General features: G+C 44.7%; 1 protein-coding gene and 1 long non-coding RNA gene across 2 annotated transcripts; one reads left to right on the forward strand and one right to left on the reverse strand.

Moving 5' to 3' along the window:
* Window positions 1–2766: 2766 nt before the first annotated feature.
* On the reverse strand, window positions 2767–3809 carry LOC117887899. The gene is made up of 3 exons (XR_004648225.1): window positions 3564–3809; window positions 3383–3472; window positions 2767–2899 (listed from the first exon to the last, which is right to left on the reverse strand). It is a non-coding gene; the product is annotated as an uncharacterized LOC117887899 (long non-coding RNA).
* Window positions 3810–4622: 813 nt separating this feature from the next.
* RAB35 (RAB35, member RAS oncogene family) lies at window positions 4623–22724 on the forward strand. The gene is made up of 6 exons (XM_034791176.1): window positions 4623–4829; window positions 8887–8937; window positions 9745–9868; window positions 17656–17780; window positions 17878–18002; window positions 20095–22724. The coding sequence occupies exons 1-6, from the start codon at window positions 4778–4780 to the stop codon at window positions 20221–20223; spliced, it is 606 nt and encodes a 201-aa protein (XP_034647067.1). The 5' UTR covers window positions 4623–4777; the 3' UTR covers window positions 20224–22724.
* The last annotated feature ends 288 nt before the right edge of the window (window positions 22725–23012 follow it).

Raw genomic sequence — 23012 nt, forward strand, 5'->3', positions numbered from 1 at the left:
GCAATGAAATTTATGGGCTCAAATCAGGATGAAGGGAGAAGTGTGTTTAGTCCCATACATTGAAGTTATTTATCTGAGCATACAATCTGGAGTAATCCCATGGGGTTATTAATGCTGATCTTCTGTAGCTGCCATTATGATGGGAGTAAGTAGGAAAGGGCTTGATCTGGGCCATACCAATACTGAAACTTAATCAGGAATTAAAAACAGATACTCCAAATAGAAAGAAATATCCTCTAGGGTGGCCTTTTTGGAGGGTTGGGTTTTTCTGTTCGAGTGTGTTGCTTCAAAATCTGACAAAATGATCTTACTCTCCCCTCAAGTGTCCATAATATGATTTGTGATCCTGCAGAATGAGATGTGTGCTATGTAATTTAATTATCTGACTCACCTATGGTGACTTTATTCTATATCCTGTTTCTACTTTGTTTTGGTAGAAGTTGGTGAATTGTATGTTTCTCGAATGAACAGAAATTTAATGGACAAGACTAAACATTAACATAGTCATAAAAGGGTGAAATTCACCCTAGTGCTGTGAAGGGCCTAAGTGATAAGGTCTTTTGCTGGCTCACTGCTTTAAAGTGAATTTCACCCATTATGCATGGAGTTGTATTTTGTTAGAAGATGTCATGCACTGAAACAGACTTTAAAAAGTTAATATAATCCAAAAGGTACAAAACAGCAGACAGCAAACAATGGATGTACTGAAAGTGCACCTATGTCATTCTAGTAGAGAGGCAGAAAAGGGAGGAGAATGCAGCAGATTCCTTAAGGAGGGTTGTTAGATCATTCAGTAATTGAGGGCACTGGTCCTACACACACTCTTCATGATTTATAAGTTAGTCTCCACTTGCAAAAACAACTAAAAGAAAATTATACTTATTTAAAAATTACTGTTGCCATGTGAGTAAAAGTTGGACATGGTCAATGAAGAACAGCTATGAATATTCTCATTAAGTTATAGCTTGTAAATTAAGGGATAAAATTTTTATTGGCTGAATTAAATATTAAATTGTAAAGCCACTACACACACTTTTCACCTTGTATAGTGTCAAGTGAAAAAATATGGTGAATGACTACAATCTCATTTCAGGAAAGAATATATTAATTCAATTGTATTTTTAAGAAGATTAAGTCAACTTTCAATATTCTATTTAACTGTTTAAAACAAAGTTTAAAGCTGGCTTTAGTGATCTTGATTTGTCTTTCTGACAGTGTATAATATATTGTGATGAATAAACAGATCATGTATAGTCAACCAGAAATAAAAATACTCTCAAATTTTACCATAACACACAAATTAAATCTGATCAGTGGGTAAACCTGATGCGAACTGGAAATGAGAGAACCATTTATTTCACATCCGACTTAGATGTCTTGCAAAAATCAGTCTTCAATGGAAGAGAAGATATTCCTACCACTGACTAAACTAACAGCCTTGAACTGCCAAGTTACTGTCACTTAGTGGCAGCTGAACTATATGCAGCTCAAGACAAGCACACAGGAATGTATGGGAGAGATATTTAAACTTGCAAGATACTTAATCTTTCTTCAATGGAAAAAAGAAAAAAAGTGGTGGTAGTGTGAAATCTTCAAATGTTTGGATTTCTAAATAATTGAGTCTCATTTTATGGAAAAGCTGTTCTGTAAAACTGATACTGTTGTGAAATGTCTGTGTTGCAGTAGTAATGGTATTAACAAGCCCCAAGCATTCAAAAGCATGAGGCAGGCTCTATGAGATTAAAAATAAATACATTGGGGAGGCTTTATTTGCCTCTTGGTGTTTGAGCATTTGGGATGTATGTTGGTCATGTTTTCAAGCTTTTCTCCACAACTATAAGGTCTTGAAATTTAATTTAAAAAAATTAAAGCTGAGATTCTCAAGACTCTGGGAACTGGGGCTTTACGAAAAACTCCAAATAGGGCAAAATTTGTAATTATAATCACAAGCATTGATGACACTGCTAAAGAGAAATATCTAGTGGGAGCTGTTTTTGTGTGTCAAAAACCTCCACTACTGGAGCTGCCTTTCTGGTTCTTGATGGGCATGGTTAATCCAGTAGTCCTTTCCAGAGTAATTGATTAACTGCATATCAATAGGAAAATACTGGCAGTGCCATTATAATATCTGTCTCATATAGGTGATAGGAAAAGAATCCTAAAGGTGCAATGTATAATAAAGGCAACAAGATTCTGATCCTTCATGATCTGAGCTGCTTCATACTAGTGTGATAGAATAAATTTAAACCTCTCAAGTGAGCATTTTGAGAAGCAAGCATAGAAACAGCTATATTTTCAGTAAATGTCATTTGTAGAAACATCTTATTGATCTGATTTCAGAGATATTGAAATCAGTGGGAACTGCAGGTGCTCAGCACCTCTACAACTCAGATCTTGTTTCTTTTAGGCCATTAAGTGTGGTATGGTCCTACTACAAAAAATCCTCAAAGGTAATACAATCCTGTTCCCTAAGTGACACAAGTAGAAGACTGATTCAACTATATTCTGTTTCTCACAAATGTTATGAGTCATACCATTTTTCAGTTTAATTCTCCTTGTTTGCCAGGCCCTCTAGGTCTTGTCAAGCTGTAGATACTTACAACCCATGTGTCACTGAGAGGTTTTTTTCAGTGCTAATTATACTTGTTCCAATTTTAAATAGTATACATAAGTAATGTACTTGTGAGGGTTAATAAATTGTAAACATGGGGTTAAATCCAGTAAAATCAGCTCAGTTTATTGAAATAATAACTTGTGTCAATATTTTGGCTTGAATCTGTGCTAAACAAAATTTGACATTCCTGTAATTGCTTTGAAGACGCATGCAGTACCTAGGACATTGGTTGTAGCTGTTTCTTCATCTCCTGCTAGTGCATCTTTGCAGTGTATGTCTAAAAATCTAGAAGTGAAAAAAATCTGGAATAAACGCTAAGCCAAGACACAGGCTCACAGACTTTAAGGTCTGACGGGACCATCATGATCATCTAGTCTGCCCTCTTGCACATTGCAGGCCACAGAATCTCACCCATTCACTCTTATAATAGACCCCTAACCTCTAGCTGAGTTACTGAAGTTCTCAAATCGTGATTTGAAGACTTCAGGTTATAAGGAATCCACCATTAACACTAGTTTTGGCTCGAACACCAACAAGAACAATATTTCTATAGAAAAGTAACTTGGGAAAATACTGTTAAAGCTAAGGCTTCTGTGAATAATTTTTAAATTTTTGTTAGGCTTTGTCAGTTCTCTGTCCCAGCTCTACCTGAAAGTTTTAGGGCATGTGTGAACCTTATTTTGCAAGTGCAATAGTCATGACAAGTGTGTTCATACAGAAGCCTCATTGTGAGTTACACTAGCAGAAAAGACCGAATACCCCAGTGACCTGCGTCTCTGAAAAAAGAAGGTGGCTGCAGGACAGATGGAACTCCGTCTTGTATACCTCTCCATGGAAGATGGATGACTCATTGTACAGCTGCATACAAAAAAATGACAGCTGTCAGCCTTATTGGACCATATCTCCATACAAGAGTAGGCATAGCCTTGCACTTTACCATAGGCCCCACCTGTTTAGCAAAAAAAGGAGCAGTCCCTGGCCTCCACCTGCATATTGGATTATTGCAGAGGTGGGTCTTCTTCATGCTCAGTGGATTTCAGCTGTAGATTTCAGTTGATGGAAAATGAGGTATCCGCAGGCATAGTTGCAGAGCTATGCAGGAGCCAAGCGTTGTCTCAACTGTACAGAGATGCATCTTTCTATTAAGAATGAGAACTTCATTCCAGAGCTGCCAGGGACCCCTTCACCATATGACACATGAGGGCATTCCAGAAGCTGTCGGGGGCTACGCTGCCTGAGAGAGAAGGGTAGGAGCAGGCTTTGGTGTGGCCTGCCTGGGAGGGAGGCTATTCCAGCATATGGAATGCAATGGCAGCTGCAGGGCTGCCAACTCTTTCAATAGTTGGTGTGTCTTTTCTTAAATCCTCAGCTCCTGGAGTCATGTGACTGGTACTCTCAGCCCTCATGGCTGCTTGAAAACGTGACCCTCCCCCCCCCCCCTCCCCAGGCTGGGAAGCCAGATGGCAAATAGAGCCCAACATTCAGTATTGTTAAAAATCCCACCGTTTTTTAGCCTCTCTCATGTTTGACTGGGGCCCTGTCTCAAGGCCTGGTGAGGCAGGTGGGAGCCATGGGCCTTGCCCTCTGCAACCTGTCATTGGGCAGCCCACGCATCAGAGCGGAGGGGTCCTTTGGGGTGGCTCCCTGCTCTGAGGCAAAGATGGGTAGGGGCCCTGGCACAGCAGGTCCAAGGGCTGGGGGCCTGTCTGAGGAAGACAGAGGGATTCCTGGGGGGGCGCTGTCCCCTGACTGTGAAATGGGCGCCAAAACTACTGAGGGGACTTGCGCCCCTCACTACACATGCGCAGGAACACAGCGGCGTTGGGCGTCAGAAAGCGCATGCGCCCCATAGCCCCTCGCTAGCCTCGGAGTGACACGGGCGTAAGCGCCCAGGTAGAGGGAGGAAGTGAGCGTTGGGCCCGGGGGCCGAGAGGACGGGGAGGTATTGCGCATGTGCAGTGCGATAGTCGAGCGGCTGGCGGTCTCCAGCTGCAGAGCGCGGCCGAGGCGGTGCGCGTGCGCAGTGGGAGCCCTCGGGGTGTTGCTGCCGCCGCTGTCAGTTCCGGCTGTTTGTTCGGGAAGTGGATCCGGCCCGGAGCCGCTGCCGCCGCCTGAGGAGACCCCACCTCTCCCGCCGCCCGGAGCTTCCGCTCCCCACCGGCCATGGCTAGAGACTACGATCACCTCTTCAAGCTGCTCATCATCGGCGACAGCGGTGAGGAGGGGAGCGAGGCCGGGCCTCGGGGCGGCGGGGCTAGGCCTCTCCCCGGGGCAGGAGCCCCCGCGCCCCTGCCGGCGTCTGACTGGGCGAGAGGCCTGTGGGGCCTCGCGGGGGGGGTTCGGCGGGTAGCGCCGGGCCGGGGGGCTGGTCGGTGCAGGGGCGCTGCTGCCGGGCGAGGGCACGGCCGGGGGGCGGGGAGTGGGCGGCTGGCGTGGGGGGGCCGGTCTGGCTTGTACCTGGCCGACCAGGCCGAACGCGGGGTCAGAGAGCGCCTGGGAGGGCGACGCTCATTCAGCACAGGCTTGATGCAGAAACTCCTATAGCCGGAGCGGCTGCCCGGCCGCCTCCTGATCCTGCCTGAGCTGTGCGGGGCTGCGTGTCCGCCAGCGAGCGTTAAAACACACCCTCTGGGTGGACTCCTGCAGGCTCGCCCTCACTCGGTGGGGCTCATCGCATCTCCCCACTGGCCCACGAAGCGGCCTGCTGCCGCTGGAAGGAAAGGGTCGGTTGTCTCCTTTGCTTTTAGAGTATCTGTTTAACCTGTGGAACTTGCAGTCCCAGAGTGTTGAGGCAAATAATGGAACAAGCTTCAAAAAAGGATTAAACACCTGGATAAGTAAGGATAACATCAGCATTTACACCCGCTAGGATAGACTTTACAAGGGCAATCAAACCTCATGTTTTCGGGGCATATGCTGTTATCTAGCTGGGATCAGGAAGGAATTCCCTCATAACAACATACAGTTAAGTACAGTCTAGAGGGTTTGGTCTGGGCTCAGAATGCCCTAAGGACTGTTGTTTCCAATGTGTCAATTCCTGTGTTTTTAACATTTAAAATAAAAATGTTCTTTAATATTGGTCAAGATATGCCCTGTTGAAGCTTTGTGTATGTGTTCATCAACTTAGAAATAACTTTGGGTCTTGTTTAGATCTTTAAAATGGAGGAGGAGTATGTGTTGGATGTATATGTTCCATCTACTAATCATGGATGCCCGAAATACTTAACCTGTTGGTTGAAGATAGGGAAAATGTCTGATCTTTGAATTTAAAAGGCTTTGCAGAGCTTGAAACACTTTTGAAAGGCAAATAATTGAATTTACCATCTGTCATGTCAGTTGATCTATTTTGAAGTGCACCAGAAATGCAGGTGGGGTATGTCTACTTTTATATAGGGGTCCCCAAACTTCACCTAGTCAAGTTCCATAGTCGCAACCCTTCAAGATCCTGCAACTTAATTTAAATAAAATGGAGTATATGTTATCCACCTCCTCTTTTAACAGAGGTGTGACCTGTAAAGACAGCAGGTCCCAGTATGCAATGTGGGATGACTATTTGAATATAAATGGAACGCTGCATGATCCTAGGAACTGTCATCTCAATAGGCTTGCAGCTCCCTATCAAAAGTGGTTGAATGTGTACTACACTGTGTCCCCCTCGTTGTTGCAAGAAAGATGGGGCTTGTGTTTTCGGAGTCCCTATTTTAAATAAGGTCAATTTTTTTTTTAAAAGGGAAATTATTCTAAAACCCAAGGAGAGAAGGGCACATGTGGTAGCTTACTGATCGCTTTACTAGAGTAGAGTTTAAATACTGTCTTCCTTGCCTGCCAGTAGGTTTCAAAACAATTTAGGCAAGATTGGTAATTTAGAGAGAGCCCTCTATTAGAGAGGAAGATTTTTCTTTTGATCAGTTAAATCCCTTTGCTGGCATTTCTTAACTTGGGCAAAGCCTCTAATCACTGAACAGTGTCCAGTGCGTGATCTGATTGTGAGAGGACTGGATGCCTGCAGCTTGGGGTTCTAACAGTTAAATCCACTGTAGAGCTACAAGTATTGATAGTTAATGTTTTCTCTTTAATCCCAAGAGGAAGGCTTTGTCCCAATTTCCAGAAACATTTCATTTGCATTGTTTATTGATCCTTACAGAAAAGCCCAGTGTTAGGAAATGCAATGTTGTTGGATGGATTGTTACATTTCATCTGCTTTTCCCAATATGGAATTGTGACAGTAGATTTTTCGTGTTTAAAACAGGTCATTTTGAAAAGATGATTGTAGTCTTAGCTGTCCAAGTTGTGCCAAAAATTTTAAAAATGAAATATACAGATAGTTAGTCTATCACTTGCATGCCTATGTCTGTTCTTTCATTCAGCTAGAGCTGGGCTTGTTTTGAAAGCTGTGATAGGGAAATTTATGCACTACTAGATTTCACAATTAGAAGACAAGGCAGTGCTTTTGAATTCTTACTTTTACATGAGTGGAAGAAGTTCTACTGACTCTCTGTCTCTTCTCCCTTCCCCCCGCCCCCCAAACTTAAAATGTACTTGCATAGGAGGTGGGGGCCATGGGGAGTGTGGTTTCTCTGTATATGAGCAGTGTGCTTTATAGACAGTGTTCATTCAGTGAGATCTGTCATCTGGAACAGCTAGAACTTCCTGAATTCTGGAGGCTTGGCTTCTCTTTACAAGCCTTTTGGTGATTGCCCGTGGTCAAGACATTGTCCACCACTGAAGTAGATCCTCCTGACAACATGCAAGTCATTTGCTCGCCATGGAGTTCTACAGTGTTGTTTGCAGCTGGTTTTGTCTTAAACATAGAGATGCAGTCTAACAAGACTATAAGACCCAACATGTGGTGTTGAGGCCACTTGGATCGAGATGACAAGCTGCTCGCTGGGATCTGTAGACTTAGCAAGCTGCATCTTTTTGAAAGTTGGCAGTGGTTGCAACAGCGTTGGTTATATAAATTATATGAAGCCTTTGGGCTCTTGGCATGTTGCTAGTGCAGCCCTCTCTGAAGTTTGGGCAACTGTTATCAACCACCTTCTCGGAGCTTGGGGTGTTCAGCATTTGGCTACTGTAACCTGGTTGTCAATATTGCCTTCTGTATAACACTCATCTTCTGTGAGAGGCTACCTTTTCTGCTCTTGATGTTTAGGCAAATGCTGGCTAGGCTTATGCTTTAGGCCTATGAGACATGGATTTTTGGGATGGCAGGGAAGATAGATACTCTGTTTAGTGTTATGGGAGGTTGGGGGAATCTGAAAAGACTGTGAAGAACTATAGGAACTCTGTGCAGTCATCATACAGAAATCCTTGCAGATTTGTTAATAGTGACTGTGTTAACCAGTTTCTCAATGAGCAGGCAACTTAACACGAGTAAGCGCTGACCTGACAGACCCTAGTTTTAAATGAGGAAATAACATTGGTCAGTTACTGTGATCAGGTGAGCAAACTGGAGCTAAGGGTCTCTTCTAAGAAGCAACAAAAATGACTACCTGGGGTTTCCTCATGCCAAAACCCAGTGGGTTTGTTGTGAAGGAGTCAGTTATTTGTGATGGATTTTATTGGAAGCAGGTGTGTGCAAGATGTTCCCATGAAACTGGAAATGCTGGAATGTGACTGCAGATTGTTTAAGGAAAACCTGAATGAAGTACTGTTCAAAGCATTCAAAATTGTTACATGAAACATCTCATGCAAAGGGTGCAATTTCAGCGTGATCCTGCAGTATGGAATACTTGCTGCTTCCTATTAGATGACAATATAGAGCAATGGTTCCCAACCTTCTTGAGCAATTGCACTAGTTTACCTTGGCTGTATTAGTCAGTGCTTGCTGTCTTCCATTAAATAATGCCCATTCTAACCCCAGCTTGGCAGCACCAAACCCTGATCTCAAGGCCCAAGTAGCCCAAATTTCACCGTGGGTTCAAGTGTACATGATTGAATGGGAGATAGGCAGTGGTGTTCAGGCATGGCACAAAAGCTCATAGAGATGGGATGTTTTTAGAATATCTGCTGGGGATGCCTGCTGGGTCATTATTGGTCCAAGAACTGAAAGTTGGGGGGGGGGGGGATTGCAGTGGATCCCTTGAGATCTGACCTGCAGTTCTGTTCATGCCAGTTTTCTCCTCTGAGGCTTTGGTCAGGAACTGATAGAACTAGATTATCTTCCAGAAGAAGGAATTAAATGGGATTCAGAAAATACAGTGAATGAAAGACAAAATACCACCATCTGTTACTTCTATTCCAACAGAACTCAGCATTTTTTTCTCTCTCAGGTGTTGGCAAAAGCAGTTTGCTGTTACGCTTCGCAGATAACACTTTCTCAGGTGAGTGTTCCTTTTTCTCCAGTGGTGAATTGGCCGAGGGCTTTCCTAGCACTGCCCCATTGCTACAGAACTCTCATCCTGGGAGTTCACTTAACCTGGCGCTGCTAGCCATATTAGAAATCTGTTCTCTTCCCAGCTCCATTTCTCTTGGCATGCCCACACAAAATCCTTCCATTTTGATTGTGAAAATCCCATTGTGTCTAGATCAGCATAAATCCTGTGGAAGAGTTCAATTTGTTAAATGTCTGTTGCACCATGCAAACTTCTGCCCATTGTAAAACCTCCCATTCATCCTGTGGGATTAGGATTGATGGAGGACTATAGTTAAATCATGATAATTTAATTCTTTGTAACATGATTCAGAGTTACCAGGAGGAGATTAATAGAATAGATTGTAGCCAAAGGGAAGAGAGATTCCACTAGCAGTTAAGATAAATTTTGCCCTGCAAACTCTCAAAAATAAAATATTTGTGTATTTGTTACCCCTCTTTTGATGAATTTGGTGCTTATTCTCAACCATTGGTATAGTGTTGGAATAGCTTTCTTGAAATAGATTTTTTTGCCACTGGATTTGATTTTTGGCATCAGTGGTGGAAAATAGCCTGGACTCATGAATAATTATTATTCAGATAAAAATGGGGCTTGAGATACCTGTCTAAAAGGAGTCCAAATAGATTGGGCAAAGTGACAGAGTCCTCCTGCGGCTACCGCCAGCTGCAGCCTAGACACATGTCCTAGTGAATGTCGATAAGTCTAAAGGGAACAAGGTTTGGTGTTCTCACTTGCATACACACTTCCTCTCTGTAGGCAGCTACATTACCACAATTGGAGTGGATTTTAAAATCCGGACAGTTGAGATTAATGGAGAGAAGGTGAAGCTACAGATATGGGACACAGCTGGACAAGAGCGTTTCCGGACTATCACATCAACGTGAGTATAGTTGGGCTCCTTTGAATGTGGCTCCAAGCTTAGATATTATGGGCTTCTTGGAATGTAGCTTAGCTATTATAGCACGGGAGTTTCTCAAATATGTGGTCTATCTGTGTTTGTGGGGATTCTTTTCCAAGCTTTCCCATGACAATTAGGGATAAAGGATTTATGGTTAAGGCCCAGGACTGGGAAGCAGGACTCCTGGATTCTTGGCTATGCAACAGATTTTCTGTATGATCTTGGGCAAGTCTCTTAATTCCTCTACCTCTAGTTTCCCAACTGTAAAACTGGGAATGTTTCTCTATTTTTTTATACATCAGTAAATGTAGCCTCTCAACCTTCTGCAAAATGTGCTACAGAAGTCCAACGTATTAATCCTCTATCAGTTTTGTAGTTTTAATGATTCGTTTGAGGTTTAAGAATTCAATGTCAAATATATGGATTCTTTTTGGAATTGCTAATGGTGAAGGGACATTCTGATGGTTAGATTAAAGTACATAGTGTTCTGTTGAAAGGGACACCAACAGAAGGTTAACCTTCTTCTTGGTCTGAGGTCAGTTCAAGCTCATTGTCCTTTGAACAACTGCAGTGCTTTTCCTGTTCCTGAAGAAACCACACCCTGAGCTGCAGCTGCAGCACTGAAAGCTCAGGAGAATGAAATGTTTTTGCTTTAACTGGTTACAGTGGATTTGGGGCTGCTCAGAGGGTGTTGGGGGAAGAGGAAGGAAGACATTTGGAAATGGATCCTTTGTTTCCTTTCTGTATAAAATACATTTGTACTGGGAGGACCCAAGTGCCTGTTTTCTCATACACTTTAAGGCCAGAAAGGCCTAGATTGTGATCATCTAGTCCTGTCCTCCTGCACGTTGCAGGCCACAGAACCTTGCCCACCCATTTCTGTAATAGACCCATAATCACTGGCCGAGTTACTGAAGTCCTCAAATCATGATTTAAAGACTTCCAGTTACTGAGAAGCCACCATTTACTCTAGTTTAAACCTGCAAGTGACCCATTCTGCAGAGGATGGTGAAAACCCCCCAGGGTCTCTGCCAATCTAACCTGAGGGAAAATTCCTTCTTGACCCCAAATATAGTGATCAGTTGGACCCTGAGCATATGGGTGAGACCCACCAGCCAGACACTGGGGAAAGAATTCTCTGTAGTAACGCAGAGCCCTCCCCATCTAGTGTCCCATCTCTGGTAGTTGAGGATATTTGCTATTAGCAGTTACAGATGAGCTGCATGCCATTGTAGGTAGTAGAATCATACTGTCCCCTCCACAAAACTTACCAAGCTCAGTCTTGAAGCCAATTAGATTTTTTTGCCTCCACTGCTTCCCTTGGAAGGCTGTTCAGAACTTCACTCCTGGATGGTTAGAAACCTTTGTCTCATTTCAAGCCTAAACTTGTTGATGTCCAGTTTATAGCCATTTGTTCTTGCGTCAATATTGGCACTTAACTTAAATAACTCCTCTCCCTTCCTGGTATTTATCCTTCTGATGTATTTATAGAGGGCAATCATATCGCCCCGCCTCCTTCATTTGGTTAGTCATTCATAACTGACTTCTCCTTTGGCTTCTGTCAATTAACTTAGGCAGATCATTTTTCATATAACATCAGGTAACTACCCCAAATTAAAAAGCCGAATGGGGTTGGCTGCCTTTGGGAGAGGTTTAGATGTTTAGAAATCGGTGAATAGTGCTCCATCCTTTTCCTTTGCATTTCTTCACTGATACTGCTGGAGACTTGTTTCATAAAAGCATTGCAGACTTAGTGTTCCTGTGCCTGACATCACTTCTTGTTTCAATGCTGTGGCAAGCTTCAGAAAGGAAGTGGTGAGGGGGGAGGCAGTAAGACACTGCTGAAGTTCTTATCAGCTGTGCATATGGGCCACTTGTTGTGGCTGAATTTGTGCTGAGTCAGCAAGGCACCTTCCTGTTTTCAGAATTCACAGCCACACTGCAGCTCTGAGTTAATGAGCCTTGGTTCACAAGCTGTGGGGGCTGATGCGAGCTAGATCCGAAAACCACAATGCCCAGCAATTAAAGGGGAATTCCAGGAAATGAGACTTACTTTTGAGGACAGGAATAGCTGCAGAAGTGACTGTCTAATGTAATGTGTAAACCTTCTGCTTCTCCTTCCACTCTCAATCATTTAAAAACAAGAACTTTTGAGACTCATAGAGGATCCTTTCTACATGAAGGTTTTTGGACTTCCTGATGCATGTAATGCTGCTGCTGTTACAACTTCTCTGAGAGAGCTGAAGACAAATGGTAATGTGCGGGGGAGTAACAGACCCCCATGTTTTCCCATATTGTGGAGTTTTCAGGGCAGTTACTAGCCTGCCACAGAACCTTCTGCAGAGAAGCAATAAATATGTTCAGCTTTACACGCAACTGAATGGGCATTTTTGCTTTCAGCCCCTCTGGGACATTGATGGCAAATACTTAGGGAAGAAGTGAAAAAGCTGCTCCAACGTCCTGTATTGTAGTAGAGAAACTTTTTCCTCCAGCTAGGTGGGCTGGCTGTGGCTTCTGGAGTACGCTGCTACTTCTTCTTTAGATGGCCAGTAGGCGTGAGGCAGCCTCCTCTGGCGTGGACCATATTCCATATGTAGATAATAAACTACAAGATGGTGGATTCAGAATTTTATTGTCAAGCGAGTAACTGATTTGCTTAGACCAAGACATTGAGTAGCAGATCAAATTACCAGGTTATAGAGTGTACAGAAGGGCTTGGCCAAACAAAGCGTGGGTAGGGTGCCAATACATTGTCAACGGAATGGTTGAAACTTTAGGTTGCTGTAGCAGTGATTGTTTGGATTGAAAGGGAAAAGGTGATCCTTGGCTATTGCTATAGACCAGTAAATCTTTTTTGCAGATAAAGATAGTCTACAGGTAGATGTCAAGTCAAGTATGGTAAACCAGCTTGAAGTCTGTCGTAATCGTAATGGGTTTGAAGTGCTGCTGGGAAGACTTAGAATTGCAACATGACTGAACTGAGTGCAAGTCTGTAGTAGAAAATGGGAAGACATAAGCTGCAGTAAAGTCATCTCTGTGTAAAAGCCCAACATACTTAAGTTACAGAAGCTGAATAAGACACAGAAGCTGTTGAGGAACGTAAAGGAAGCTGAGCAGGAGAATTATTTTTTATAAAGTCAGGAAAAGTAAAATAGACTGAACAAATCCTGCAGTAAATAGCAAAATGTCAAAGGCAGCAAGACTGTGTACATATGAAATAATCAGGGGTCTTGGGGTTATTGGTGTCTAGGTGGAGCAGTGACTAGTGCACTAGCCCCTTAACTTTAGAGAGCTGGGTTGACTTTCTCCTAAATCCAAACAGAATTTTAGTTTTGATCAAATAATCCCATATGTGCACATCACAAACCCTCTGGGGATATTGCAGGTCACGAATAAGATGTGAGAGTTGCATGCGCTGCATCTTTCCATGCTTGGTCTGCTCAAGTACCTTTGTGAACATAGAACAGTTTTTAACGGGGATGGTAGTTTATATCCAGTCTCCTTAAGGACAGTGTGGCCTTAACTCAAGGGTGAGGTAATTATAGAGTGATTAGCTACCATGCATTTGTAGAAGAACAGGGTGGAGAAATGTCCAAGTCAGGGATCAATTTTCCAGGGACAACAGAAGTAGAGTTATGGTGTACTGAACACCAGATATGGTTATTAAAAGGTTAGATGTACTTAGTCAACAAAATTCTGATTGCAGATGATACGCATTCGTGCATCTGACAAGAAATAAGCAAGGAAATGGCGAACTTTAACAAATGTTGAATTCACTACAGTCCGGTGAGATTCCAGAGGACTGGAAAAGGCAAACATGTAAACTATAAACCAGTGAACTTACAATATCCGCTTTAGAGATGCCATATTGGACTAGATCAACAGCCCACCTAGTTGGGTGTCCTATCTTTGACAGTGGCAAGTTTTGGATGCTAGAGGAAGGTGTTAAGCTCCAGGCTGTATCTAAGTGTATGGTACAAAACCAGCAATTAGAGAGAGGGAGATTTTTTTTTTCCTGATCTCGGGTGGTGATCCGCTTATATCCTGAAGCATGAGATCTGCTTCTGCTCGTAATATAAAACAGACTACTGTAACTGCAGGTGCTATTGATAAATGTCTAATCCCTTTCTAAAAAATGTATTAAGCTTTCTGACTCAATAGTATCCTGTAGCAGAAAGTCCCACATGCTAATTCTAAAATGTTTCCTCTTTTTATAGGCGTAGCCTTGGAAGAGATGTAGTGGGAAGGTGTAGCGGGTTGATTTAAGGATATCATTGTTTAAACAACCAGCCCTGGAGTTTTGTGAAGATTTATTACTCTGTTGTGTAATGATTCAATAATAATGTACTTACAGCTTAAGATTTTACAAAGTTTTGTAGAAAAGATCAGGGTAATGTTTATAATGCATTTGTGCAGCTGTATAAACTGCAGGATTCTCATTCTTTTATTTGAATTTCTTATGATGCAACTCCAGAATTTAAGCTTTTGTACATTTAAAGTCTCTAGTTTTGTGGTTGAAAGATAACCCAATAATCTTTGTCTGCGGACATTTTGAAATAATAATTTGGAGGTGTGAGTAGCCCCATTCATCTCAATAGGACATTAAATTGGAAAACCAGTGATGCTTTAAACATCAACAGCTATTTGATGACTGCTCTTTTTAGGAAAAACACCAAGTTACTATGCTTCTCCATTGTTGGATGTTGTGGCAGATATTGAGTTGCAGGGGGTAGCTAGTTGTCAATATTTGCAAGGATGGGGAATGAGGATTTCATTCCTCCTTCCTTCAGTTTAAAATGGCCTCTATCCTACCCAAAATAGGGGGGGGGGGGGAAGGAGATGCATCTGCTCCTTGGTATCAAAAGCCTCGACTGCCTCTTAATTGTCAAAAACACAAAACTGACTCCCACTCCTTCCCGGGTGCCAAAAGCCCCGTCTGTCCCCTACCCATCTGCCAAAGCCAACAACTTCCCCCAGGCAATTTCTATAAAGCAGTTATGTGTGTTTAGTGCAGCACATGGAAAATTGCAAGTATGACCACAGTGTAAATCAATATCAAAATGAGATCATATAGTCACAGTATGTGTTGCACTTGGGCGGCATGAGTTATGTCTGATGTGCCACTTAAGACACAAGGCCTTGGATGAGATTCATGGATAGTGTAAAGCGGGGCGACAAGCTTTATAAAAAAAAGAAAAAGAAAAGGGGAGGGGGGAGGGAATTAGTATCCGGAAGTAAAGGTAGTGATAGATTAAACTGTCAGGTTAGTCCAATGTTGAGTGAGATCTCAGACAATGAAGAAAATTGCAGTTTAGCATAGACAAATGTAACATTGCGGGGGGAGAAATGGGTCAACCAAAGAACATCTGTTACATGAAAGAGTCTTCCAGTTCAGAATCAAGAAGAGGATTTAGATCTGTCCATTGCTCAGCCCCAGCAAAACCAAACCAGATACAGTACTAGGTTTGTGAGCAGGATGAGAGAGCACAAAACGGGAGCTGCTGGGCCTATGTAAATTAGGCCCCAATCTGGAGCAGAGCTTGTCTACAAGTCACGTTTCACGTGGAAGAATATTTTTGATGTGGACTGCAGGCCCTGAGGATAAAGATGTTATGTAGTCTAAAGAATCTAAATTATAAAGGGAATTTCATATTTTTTTCTGGTTGAGGAAAAGATGAATTGGCCTAACAAGTTTCAAAATCATGAAAGGATTGGTTGAGAGAACTGGTTAAAGGGTTTAAAAGTACAGCATAATCTAGAAAAACCAGTCTGGGATTAAATATTCTTGGTCTAAGCTATTTCATGCCAAGGGACTTGAACGTATGGCATATGTTTCTGAAAAAGCAATGCAAGAAAATTATGATATGCCTGGGTTTCTTTCTGGAGAACGTAAGAGTAGAGATGGGAACACATAGATAGGCAGACAGGTTCGCATGGTGACCTTCCATACTTCTGAATTGTGATGATCCTATGCTAAAAAGTTGCTCAACATCTAGTTGCTGCCTCCACCACTACCTGGTGATGTGAAACAGAGGCTAAGACAGAGCAATTAGTGGGGAAAAGCATAGCTGAAAAGCCTTCTAGAGATAGCAGCACTTTGCACTTCAGTGGGTGAAAAGCATCATTAATTCTAGTCTTACAGATGAGGAGACTGAGGTAGCAATGTTAAGTGACTTGCTCAAGCTGTTACAGTGAGTCAGTGGCAGAGACGAAAATATAAATCGGAACTAGTCTGAAGTGTAGCCCAGTTGGTCTTGCTCAGTGTCACAGTGCACAGATGGATTGGGGTGAGTTCTGTCTGGGGAAGGATTGATTCAGCAAAGGGAGAACTAGATTCAAAGTGTTGGTCGCAGCTGTCATCTCTGATGAGCAGAGGGAGGAAGAGCCCTTGTGGAAATGCTGATAACAAGAGATTGGTCTCTGGAAATCTTGAAACCTATTTCTAAGGGAACTGCCTCAGTTTGGCTGCTGTGAACTTCTGCATTTGCATTCGTAAAAGCTAATCCTAGTCAGACATAAGAAAAGGAGGAGGAGGGGAAAGACAGGTAAACGTGAAAAGTGCATCTCGTAAAATAATTCTTGGAGTGATTCAACAAAGAAAACCATTTAAAAAACAAAAATGCCAAACCGTTGGGAGGGATCAGTGTTAATTGTCTCAATGATTTACAGAGCAAGTTTGCTCAATTCAAAAGTGAAAGGTTTCTTTCTGAACTGCCAGCCCTGCAAACTCAACTGGGATCTGAATATTAAACTGAACATAAAGGTTCTTTCCTTCATGCACATCATTGTACTAAAGATTTTGCAGGCCATAAAAGGTCTTCATTGATACCTGCACTGCTCTATTTTTTTTCCAGAGTTTGCACAGGTGGAACAAATTGGAACATAGTGAACAATTCTGATGCACAAAAAGAAACTGAATCCATCTCTTTTTCTTAGCTGTGTTGGTTCTGCAGGACTAACGAGCTTTGACTGCATTTCACTTATTTTTAATCACTAAAGGTAGCAGATATGACTCTGAATGCACATATGGAGCAGATCTGTTGAGTAGGAAGGTGCCATCAGTACACAGTTGCTTTTCAGAGTAGAATGAGACTTTAATGCAAAAGGAGTAACCGGGGGCTAAATAGCAAAGCAGACAGATCTCTGACTAGTTTATATCTGGAGAGCTGATCACAAATTAGACTTGTTCACATGTTAGACCCTAATGAGCATTTTTCACATCTCAAAACTACTGCACAGTTTGGCATGATTTAACGATCTTTGCTGGAAGGCGTATGGCTGGAATAGTGGGTGCCGTTGCCAGAGAGGAACTGGAGGCACCTAATGATGGAGAGGAGCTTGCAAAATTCCTTTCCTGACTGCAACCATTGATCGGTCTTTAATTTGTGCAGGAACCAAGATTCACATGAAATGGGCAGTGGAGGATGGCTTGCCACTGTCTGCTCCCACAGCTGGAAGCTCATGCTTATCCTTGTTTGGGTCCCAGGCAGCCCGGCAGGACCTGTAGGAGGTTTATCAATATAGAGGCTCTGAAACTTGTTCATATGGGCCAACTGAGCAGAGAACTGTGCATGTTTAGGGGCAGAGCATGAGCTGACAGTTGCACATTAAATGACTCCCAGTGGGGCGAGGGGGATGGGGACATGTTTGTTCAGGTTTGGAGATTTATATCTAAATGATCTAGAGGCCCATTCCAAAGGAAGGTGTTAGGATAAGGCCAAGCAGCCTGAAGTTTGAACTAGCATCTGTGTCCTTTTCCCACCCCATAGGTATTACAGAGGGACACATGGAGTCATTGTTGTCTATGATGTCACCAGTGCAGAATCCTTTGTGAATGTAAAGCGGTGGTTACATGAAATTAACCAAAACTGTGATGATGTCTGCCGGATACTGGGTAAGCTCCTACTCCGCGGCTGCTTGTTCTGGGAAGCCTTTGCTAGGGCAGCCTGGCCAGCGTAGGACGTGGAGCACTGACCTTTTTTCCTTTTTAGTGGGAAATAAGAATGATGACCCAGAGCGGAAAGTGGTGGAGACGGAAGATGCCTATAAATTTGCCGGGCAGATGGGGATCCAACTGTTTGAGACCAGCGCCAAAGAAAACATTAATGTGGAAGAGGTAATACCCTGAAGCAGTGGTCCCCAACCTTTTTGTGGCCAGTGGCACATTCATGTTTTCAGAAGAGTGTGGCGGGCGCCAACAATTTTTCAAGGTTTATTTTGTATTTGTACATTAAATAATACGAAAAACATCATATTTAATATTACATAATATATGAATCCGGAGAGAAGCCGCAAGGAAAGAGAACACCAGTGCCTGCAGCCCCGGAGTACTCTGTTCCCAGCAGGCGCGGGGCCTCAGGTTCTCTCCCCTGCTGGGCACTAGGTGGGCCCCGCCTCTGCCGGGGCAGGGCTGGCTCTAGGTTTTTTGCCGCCCTAAGCAAAAAAATTTTTGGCTGCCCCCCACCTCAGCCCTGGGCTCTTCCCCCTCCTCCCCGCCCCCCCAGCACCCAAATGCACGTGGAAGGCATAGGGACTAACCCTCAAACCTTGTATCCGGAAAGGGATGGGGATCTAGTAAAGAGGGTTCAGGCAGAGGAGTGGGTGTAGGGTGCTTGGGGGCTCTACACTGGCAGAGAAGTGGGGCGTGATGTCCTCGTGGAGGAGGAGAGGGGTATCAGGAGAGGTGCAGGGGAAGAGGGGAGGTGCGGGAGGAGAGGGCTGGGGGAGGGTACAAGGGGAGAGATGCAGGTGAAGGGAGAGTACAAGGGGAAGGGGTGCAGCGAAGGAGCGATGGGGGGGAGGTACAAATGAAAAACCTGCGAACTGGATGGGGGGGTGCAAGGGCTGAGAGGGGCAGGCGCTGACAGCTGCTTCCCCAGCCCCGTGCAGGCAGAGCCGAGAAGATAGACACTAACCCCCAGGTGCTAGAGCCGCGGGGGTCCCCCGGTGGGGCAGTATCCCCTGCTGCCCCGCTCGGAGCCGGGCTTTGCCTCTCCCCACCCATGCGCTGTGGGGGCCCAGGGCAAGCAGTGCGGGGCTGAGGCAGGGGAGGTACGCGGTGGGCTGGGTCCGAGGGCAGCTCCCTGGCAGCTCGAGCTGCCCAGCCACTTGCCCCATCAGCGTGCGAGCCGGGATCCGCGCCCCCTGCGCAGCCCACTCAGGCGGGGAAATGCCGCACCACCCTGGGGAGACTCAGAGCAGAGCAGTGGTGGTAGCGGTGGCGGCAGCAGGACCCATCCTCCCTCCCTGCATCCCAGGCCCCACTTCTCTCCCTCCCCGGCTCCTCACGCACTCCAGGAGCCCCTCTCGCCGCCACAGCCTGGGCTCGGCTTCAGGGGACGATGCTCTGGCTCTCCAGCGGCAGGGCTCTGGCCGGGGCCGGCTCCCGGCTTTTTGCCGCCCCAGACAGCCCTGGAGTTCTCTGTCCCCAGCAGGTGCGGGGCCGCGGCTTCTCTCCCCTGCTGGGCACTAGGCGGGTGCACATAAATGCCCCGGCGGGCGCCATGGCACCCACGGGCACCGCGTTGGGGACCACTGCCCTGAAGGGAATAAGAATATGGCTACTTTTCAGAAGTAATAGGCTAGGAATGGCAAAATATTGCATCTGTTAAAGGGAGACGCAACTTCTACTGTTAGGAGGCCACATACCAACAAAAGTAGGAGGGGTTTTCATTGCCATTAGCATTGATTCTGCCTCCGTATATGCAGACTGCAGCTGAGCAGTTGCAGTGGGAAGGAGAGAGACAGGGTCAGGTGGAGAGGTACTGCAGATAAGATGACTTTTCTTCAGTGCAATAAAGGTTAAAGCTGGAGGTGAAATTAATAAAAATGCTTCAGCCTTTAGATCTTTTCCCAACAGCTCTTTTTCCACTGGAAGTGCCAGCCTCAGTGGCAGGGAATGCTAGACCCTGAGTCATTGGCCTTGGTGGTGCTGCGGGCAAGTGAGGGTTATGCCAAAGCCTGACTTGCTGCGCTAGACCCTGACTCACTGGGTTTAGTGGGGGAGGGAAATGTGGGGCTGGAGGATGCTGGACCCCAATTCACTGGCCTTTGGAGGGGTTGGGAGAGAATTTGCTGAAATCTGACTTGCTGGTCTTAGTGGCATCATGGGCTGCTTTTGACGTTTCATCTACTTCTCTGGAGGGTACCCCCTCAGCAGCCAGCCTGCACTCCCAGATGGGCTGAACTTGATTGTGTTTCTCTTGCAGATGTTTAATTGCATTACAGAGCTGGTTCTGCGAGCAAAGAAAGAAAACTTAGCAAAGCAGCAACAGCAACAACAGAACGACGTGGTGAAGCTAACTAAGAACAGTAAAAGGAAGAAGCGGTGCTGCTAATGCCATTTCCCTATTGCAGAGACTCTGCTCTGACAGATCAGCCCCTCCTAGACTTGGGCTACTTCACTGGGGCAGGCTTGGGGAGGACTTTCTCAGTTTTGTGCCGTTATTTAAAGATTTTCTCCATGTTTTCTATCAAGAGGCGCTGGCACCTTACCATGTTAGTGCCAAGAAAGTATCGGATGGACTCTTGCCCCTTCTCTCCTCCCCTGCTCATTCCAGTGCGCCTTGTAGACAAGAAAGGACGTTGCCTACCAAGTGGACTGATTAACCCAAGAGTTTGTACATAATGTATATTGCTTTAACCATCCGCACCTCCCTCTTGTCACTTTGGCTTATGCCTTCTTAATGTCAACCAATCATGAACTGCAGTTATCTTTTTAAAGATAGAATACAAAGTTCTTAACTCGAGCAGGCTCCAGGCTGGCAGCGATTGCTGCTGGGGCCTTGGGCTTCATTTTGTTTGGGCTCCAGGCTGGCAACTGGTGCCCCTGGGGCCTTTGGCTTCACTCTGAGTTCCAGACTGTTACTGGGGCTTCAGCTTCATTTTTCTAGGTTCCAGGGTTGCTGCTGGAGCCTGGGGTTTCACTTTACCAGCCCTGGGCTAGCAGCTGGTGCTGGGTTTCACTTTGCCATACTCCAGGTTTGTGGCCAGGGCCTTGGGTTTTACATTTGCTTTGTGGTGCAGCCCAGCTGTACCTGTGCTCTTTAGTTTGTATCGAGATATTTAAAAACAAACCTGCAAAAAATGGGATTTATTTGGATTTAAACTTAAAAAAACAAACAAAATGAAACTAAACTCCTGTGACTTCTGCTTCTGGGTCTGCTGGTTGTTCCAGGCGAGGGTCCAGACACTTCTTGAGAGCAACAAAACCGTGTGAATCTGCCAAAAAAAACTCTTCATGTTGCCCTGTCCACAAGTAGATCTGAATTCAAATGTGAATGCTGGTGGCAGAGCATTGCTTTCGAGAGATGGAACATGTGGAAGTGAATCCAGCTCTTTTGGTTGGTGTCTGGATCCGACAGTTGCTGCAGGATCATTCCCAGGACTCTCCTGTCCGAGAGGAGGACTGCTCTCTCTAATGGAAAGCGATTGCTTGTATTATGTGGTGATGGTTGTGGGGAGGGGTTCTCTTTGGTAACGTACTCTGGTCTCACTATGCTGAACAAACAGCATTCCCCTGGCCTTCATTGGCTTTTGTGGGAAAATAAGGGCTCAGTTCATTAGTCCCTGAATAGATATGCTCAGGGACTGAGACTGTCGTAGCAGGAGCAGGATGTCTTTGGGCTGCTGAGTAACGTGTTCATCAACTGATTCGCTAAGTAAAAAAGAAATTCTCGTGAAATACTGACTGGAAAGGGGTGGGGGTTTTGGCTTCTGGCTTCATACTTGACCCTGAAGATGACACAGCACTTGGGTGTCAGCACATGGTCCTCCGGAATCACTGGCCTTAGGTTTGGTAGGGCATGTCCCACTGACATCCGTGAGCTTGGAATCCTCCCAATCACACCCAGGAAAGGCTAAATTGAAATCACTTATTTATTTTGCCGGCCTTTTTAGAGTCTTATGGTTTGTGGTAAAAGCCCTGATCGTACAATCACATCACAGATCAGTCTGACTTGAAAGATTTTTTTTTTTCATGCAAACCATGAATGTGTGACAGGTTTTTAACCAGTGCAAGTGTTGGGAGTGTATAGCAGCTGCCTTTTCCCATCCCCCATCTCTCTTCTGCACATATCTGTCCATGTTTCAATGGTAACCCAAGAGTAAAAATGACTGGGGATAGTGGGGTGATACTGCTAGAGTGAGCACTGCATGAATGCCAAGACGTGCATTGGTTGCTTCTGCAGGTGGCAGCAGAAATTACACCAGGCAGCCACCAGATGTGCTTCCAATGTGGAATGTAGCATATGTACCAGGAAGGAGCTCTGTCAACCTTCTCTATCCTTTCCCATTGAAATGGAGCTGGCTTGTGCCACAGTTCCCGCTCTGTGGGCTCAACTTGAATTACATTGATGGGGCTCGTGTGCTGAAGAGTTTGTAGACCTACGTAGGGGTAAAGGGTATAGGCAAAAGTAAAGGGGAAAACTGAATTTGTTGGAACTGATGCAATAAGGTGAGGAAATGGTGCACCTGATCTGGAGTGTTTTGATGTGGAAAGGTGAGTTCTCATTGAGTCCAGGTATTTGTGGCTGCAGGTGTGAGCTTTGCCAATCCAGCTGTCCAATTTCCTGGCTTGAAGTGGGATGTTTTTTTTTTAGTGCTGCCTCTACTGGCCGTAGAGGAGCAGCCGTCTACCTGCTGCTGCCACTAAAAGTATTAAACTGAAAGAGGGTGGGGGATGGGGACTGCGTCTCTAGTGGTGCTGATGTGAAGTTTCCTAATGTTAAGCGATGGGATGTCTAACTGGTTTGCTAGGATTATTTCTGTATTGACAGTTTCTAATTATGCTTTTTAAATAATTTTAAAAAACTAAAAATAAAGGTTACAAGCTGCCAAATCTTCCTTTTGAAGGTCTGTTTCCTCTGCTGTCCAGCATCTGGAGCTGGGTTCTCCCCCGACTTGCCTCCATCCTCGTTATATGTGCCACTTTTCGGGGGGGAGGGGTGTTTGGCAAGGGGCAATGGCTGCCTTCAGTCATCTTGCTGCCCTGGGATCTTTCACTCTGTTTAGTGGAGCTGTGTATTAAATCTTTCTTTATGGGTTGAAAATTGGTGATTTGCGCTTTATTCCTTCATTCCTGTCCCAAGGTAAAGCTTTGAAGACTTCATTTGCAATTACACAGGGT

This window comes from Trachemys scripta, chromosome 15, assembly GCF_013100865.1.
Source record: "Trachemys scripta elegans isolate TJP31775 chromosome 15, CAS_Tse_1.0, whole genome shotgun sequence".
NCBI classification, from domain to species: Eukaryota; Metazoa; Chordata; order Testudines; family Emydidae; genus Trachemys; species Trachemys scripta.

What these genes read in the sequence shown, in the direction of transcription:
- RAB35 (XM_034791176.1), top strand. Translation starts at nt 4,778, where the DNA reads ATGGCTAGAGACTACGATCACCTCTTCAAGCTGCTCATCATCGGCGAC. An exon ending in CGCAGATAACACTTTCTCAG is followed by an intron (nt 8,938 to 9,744) that starts GTGAGTGTTCCT and finishes TCCTCTCTGTAG; the next exon opens with GCAGCTACATTACCACAATT. An exon ending in AAAACATTAATGTGGAAGAG is followed by an intron (nt 18,003 to 20,094) that starts GTAATACCCTGA and finishes TTTCTCTTGCAG; the next exon opens with ATGTTTAATTGCATTACAGA.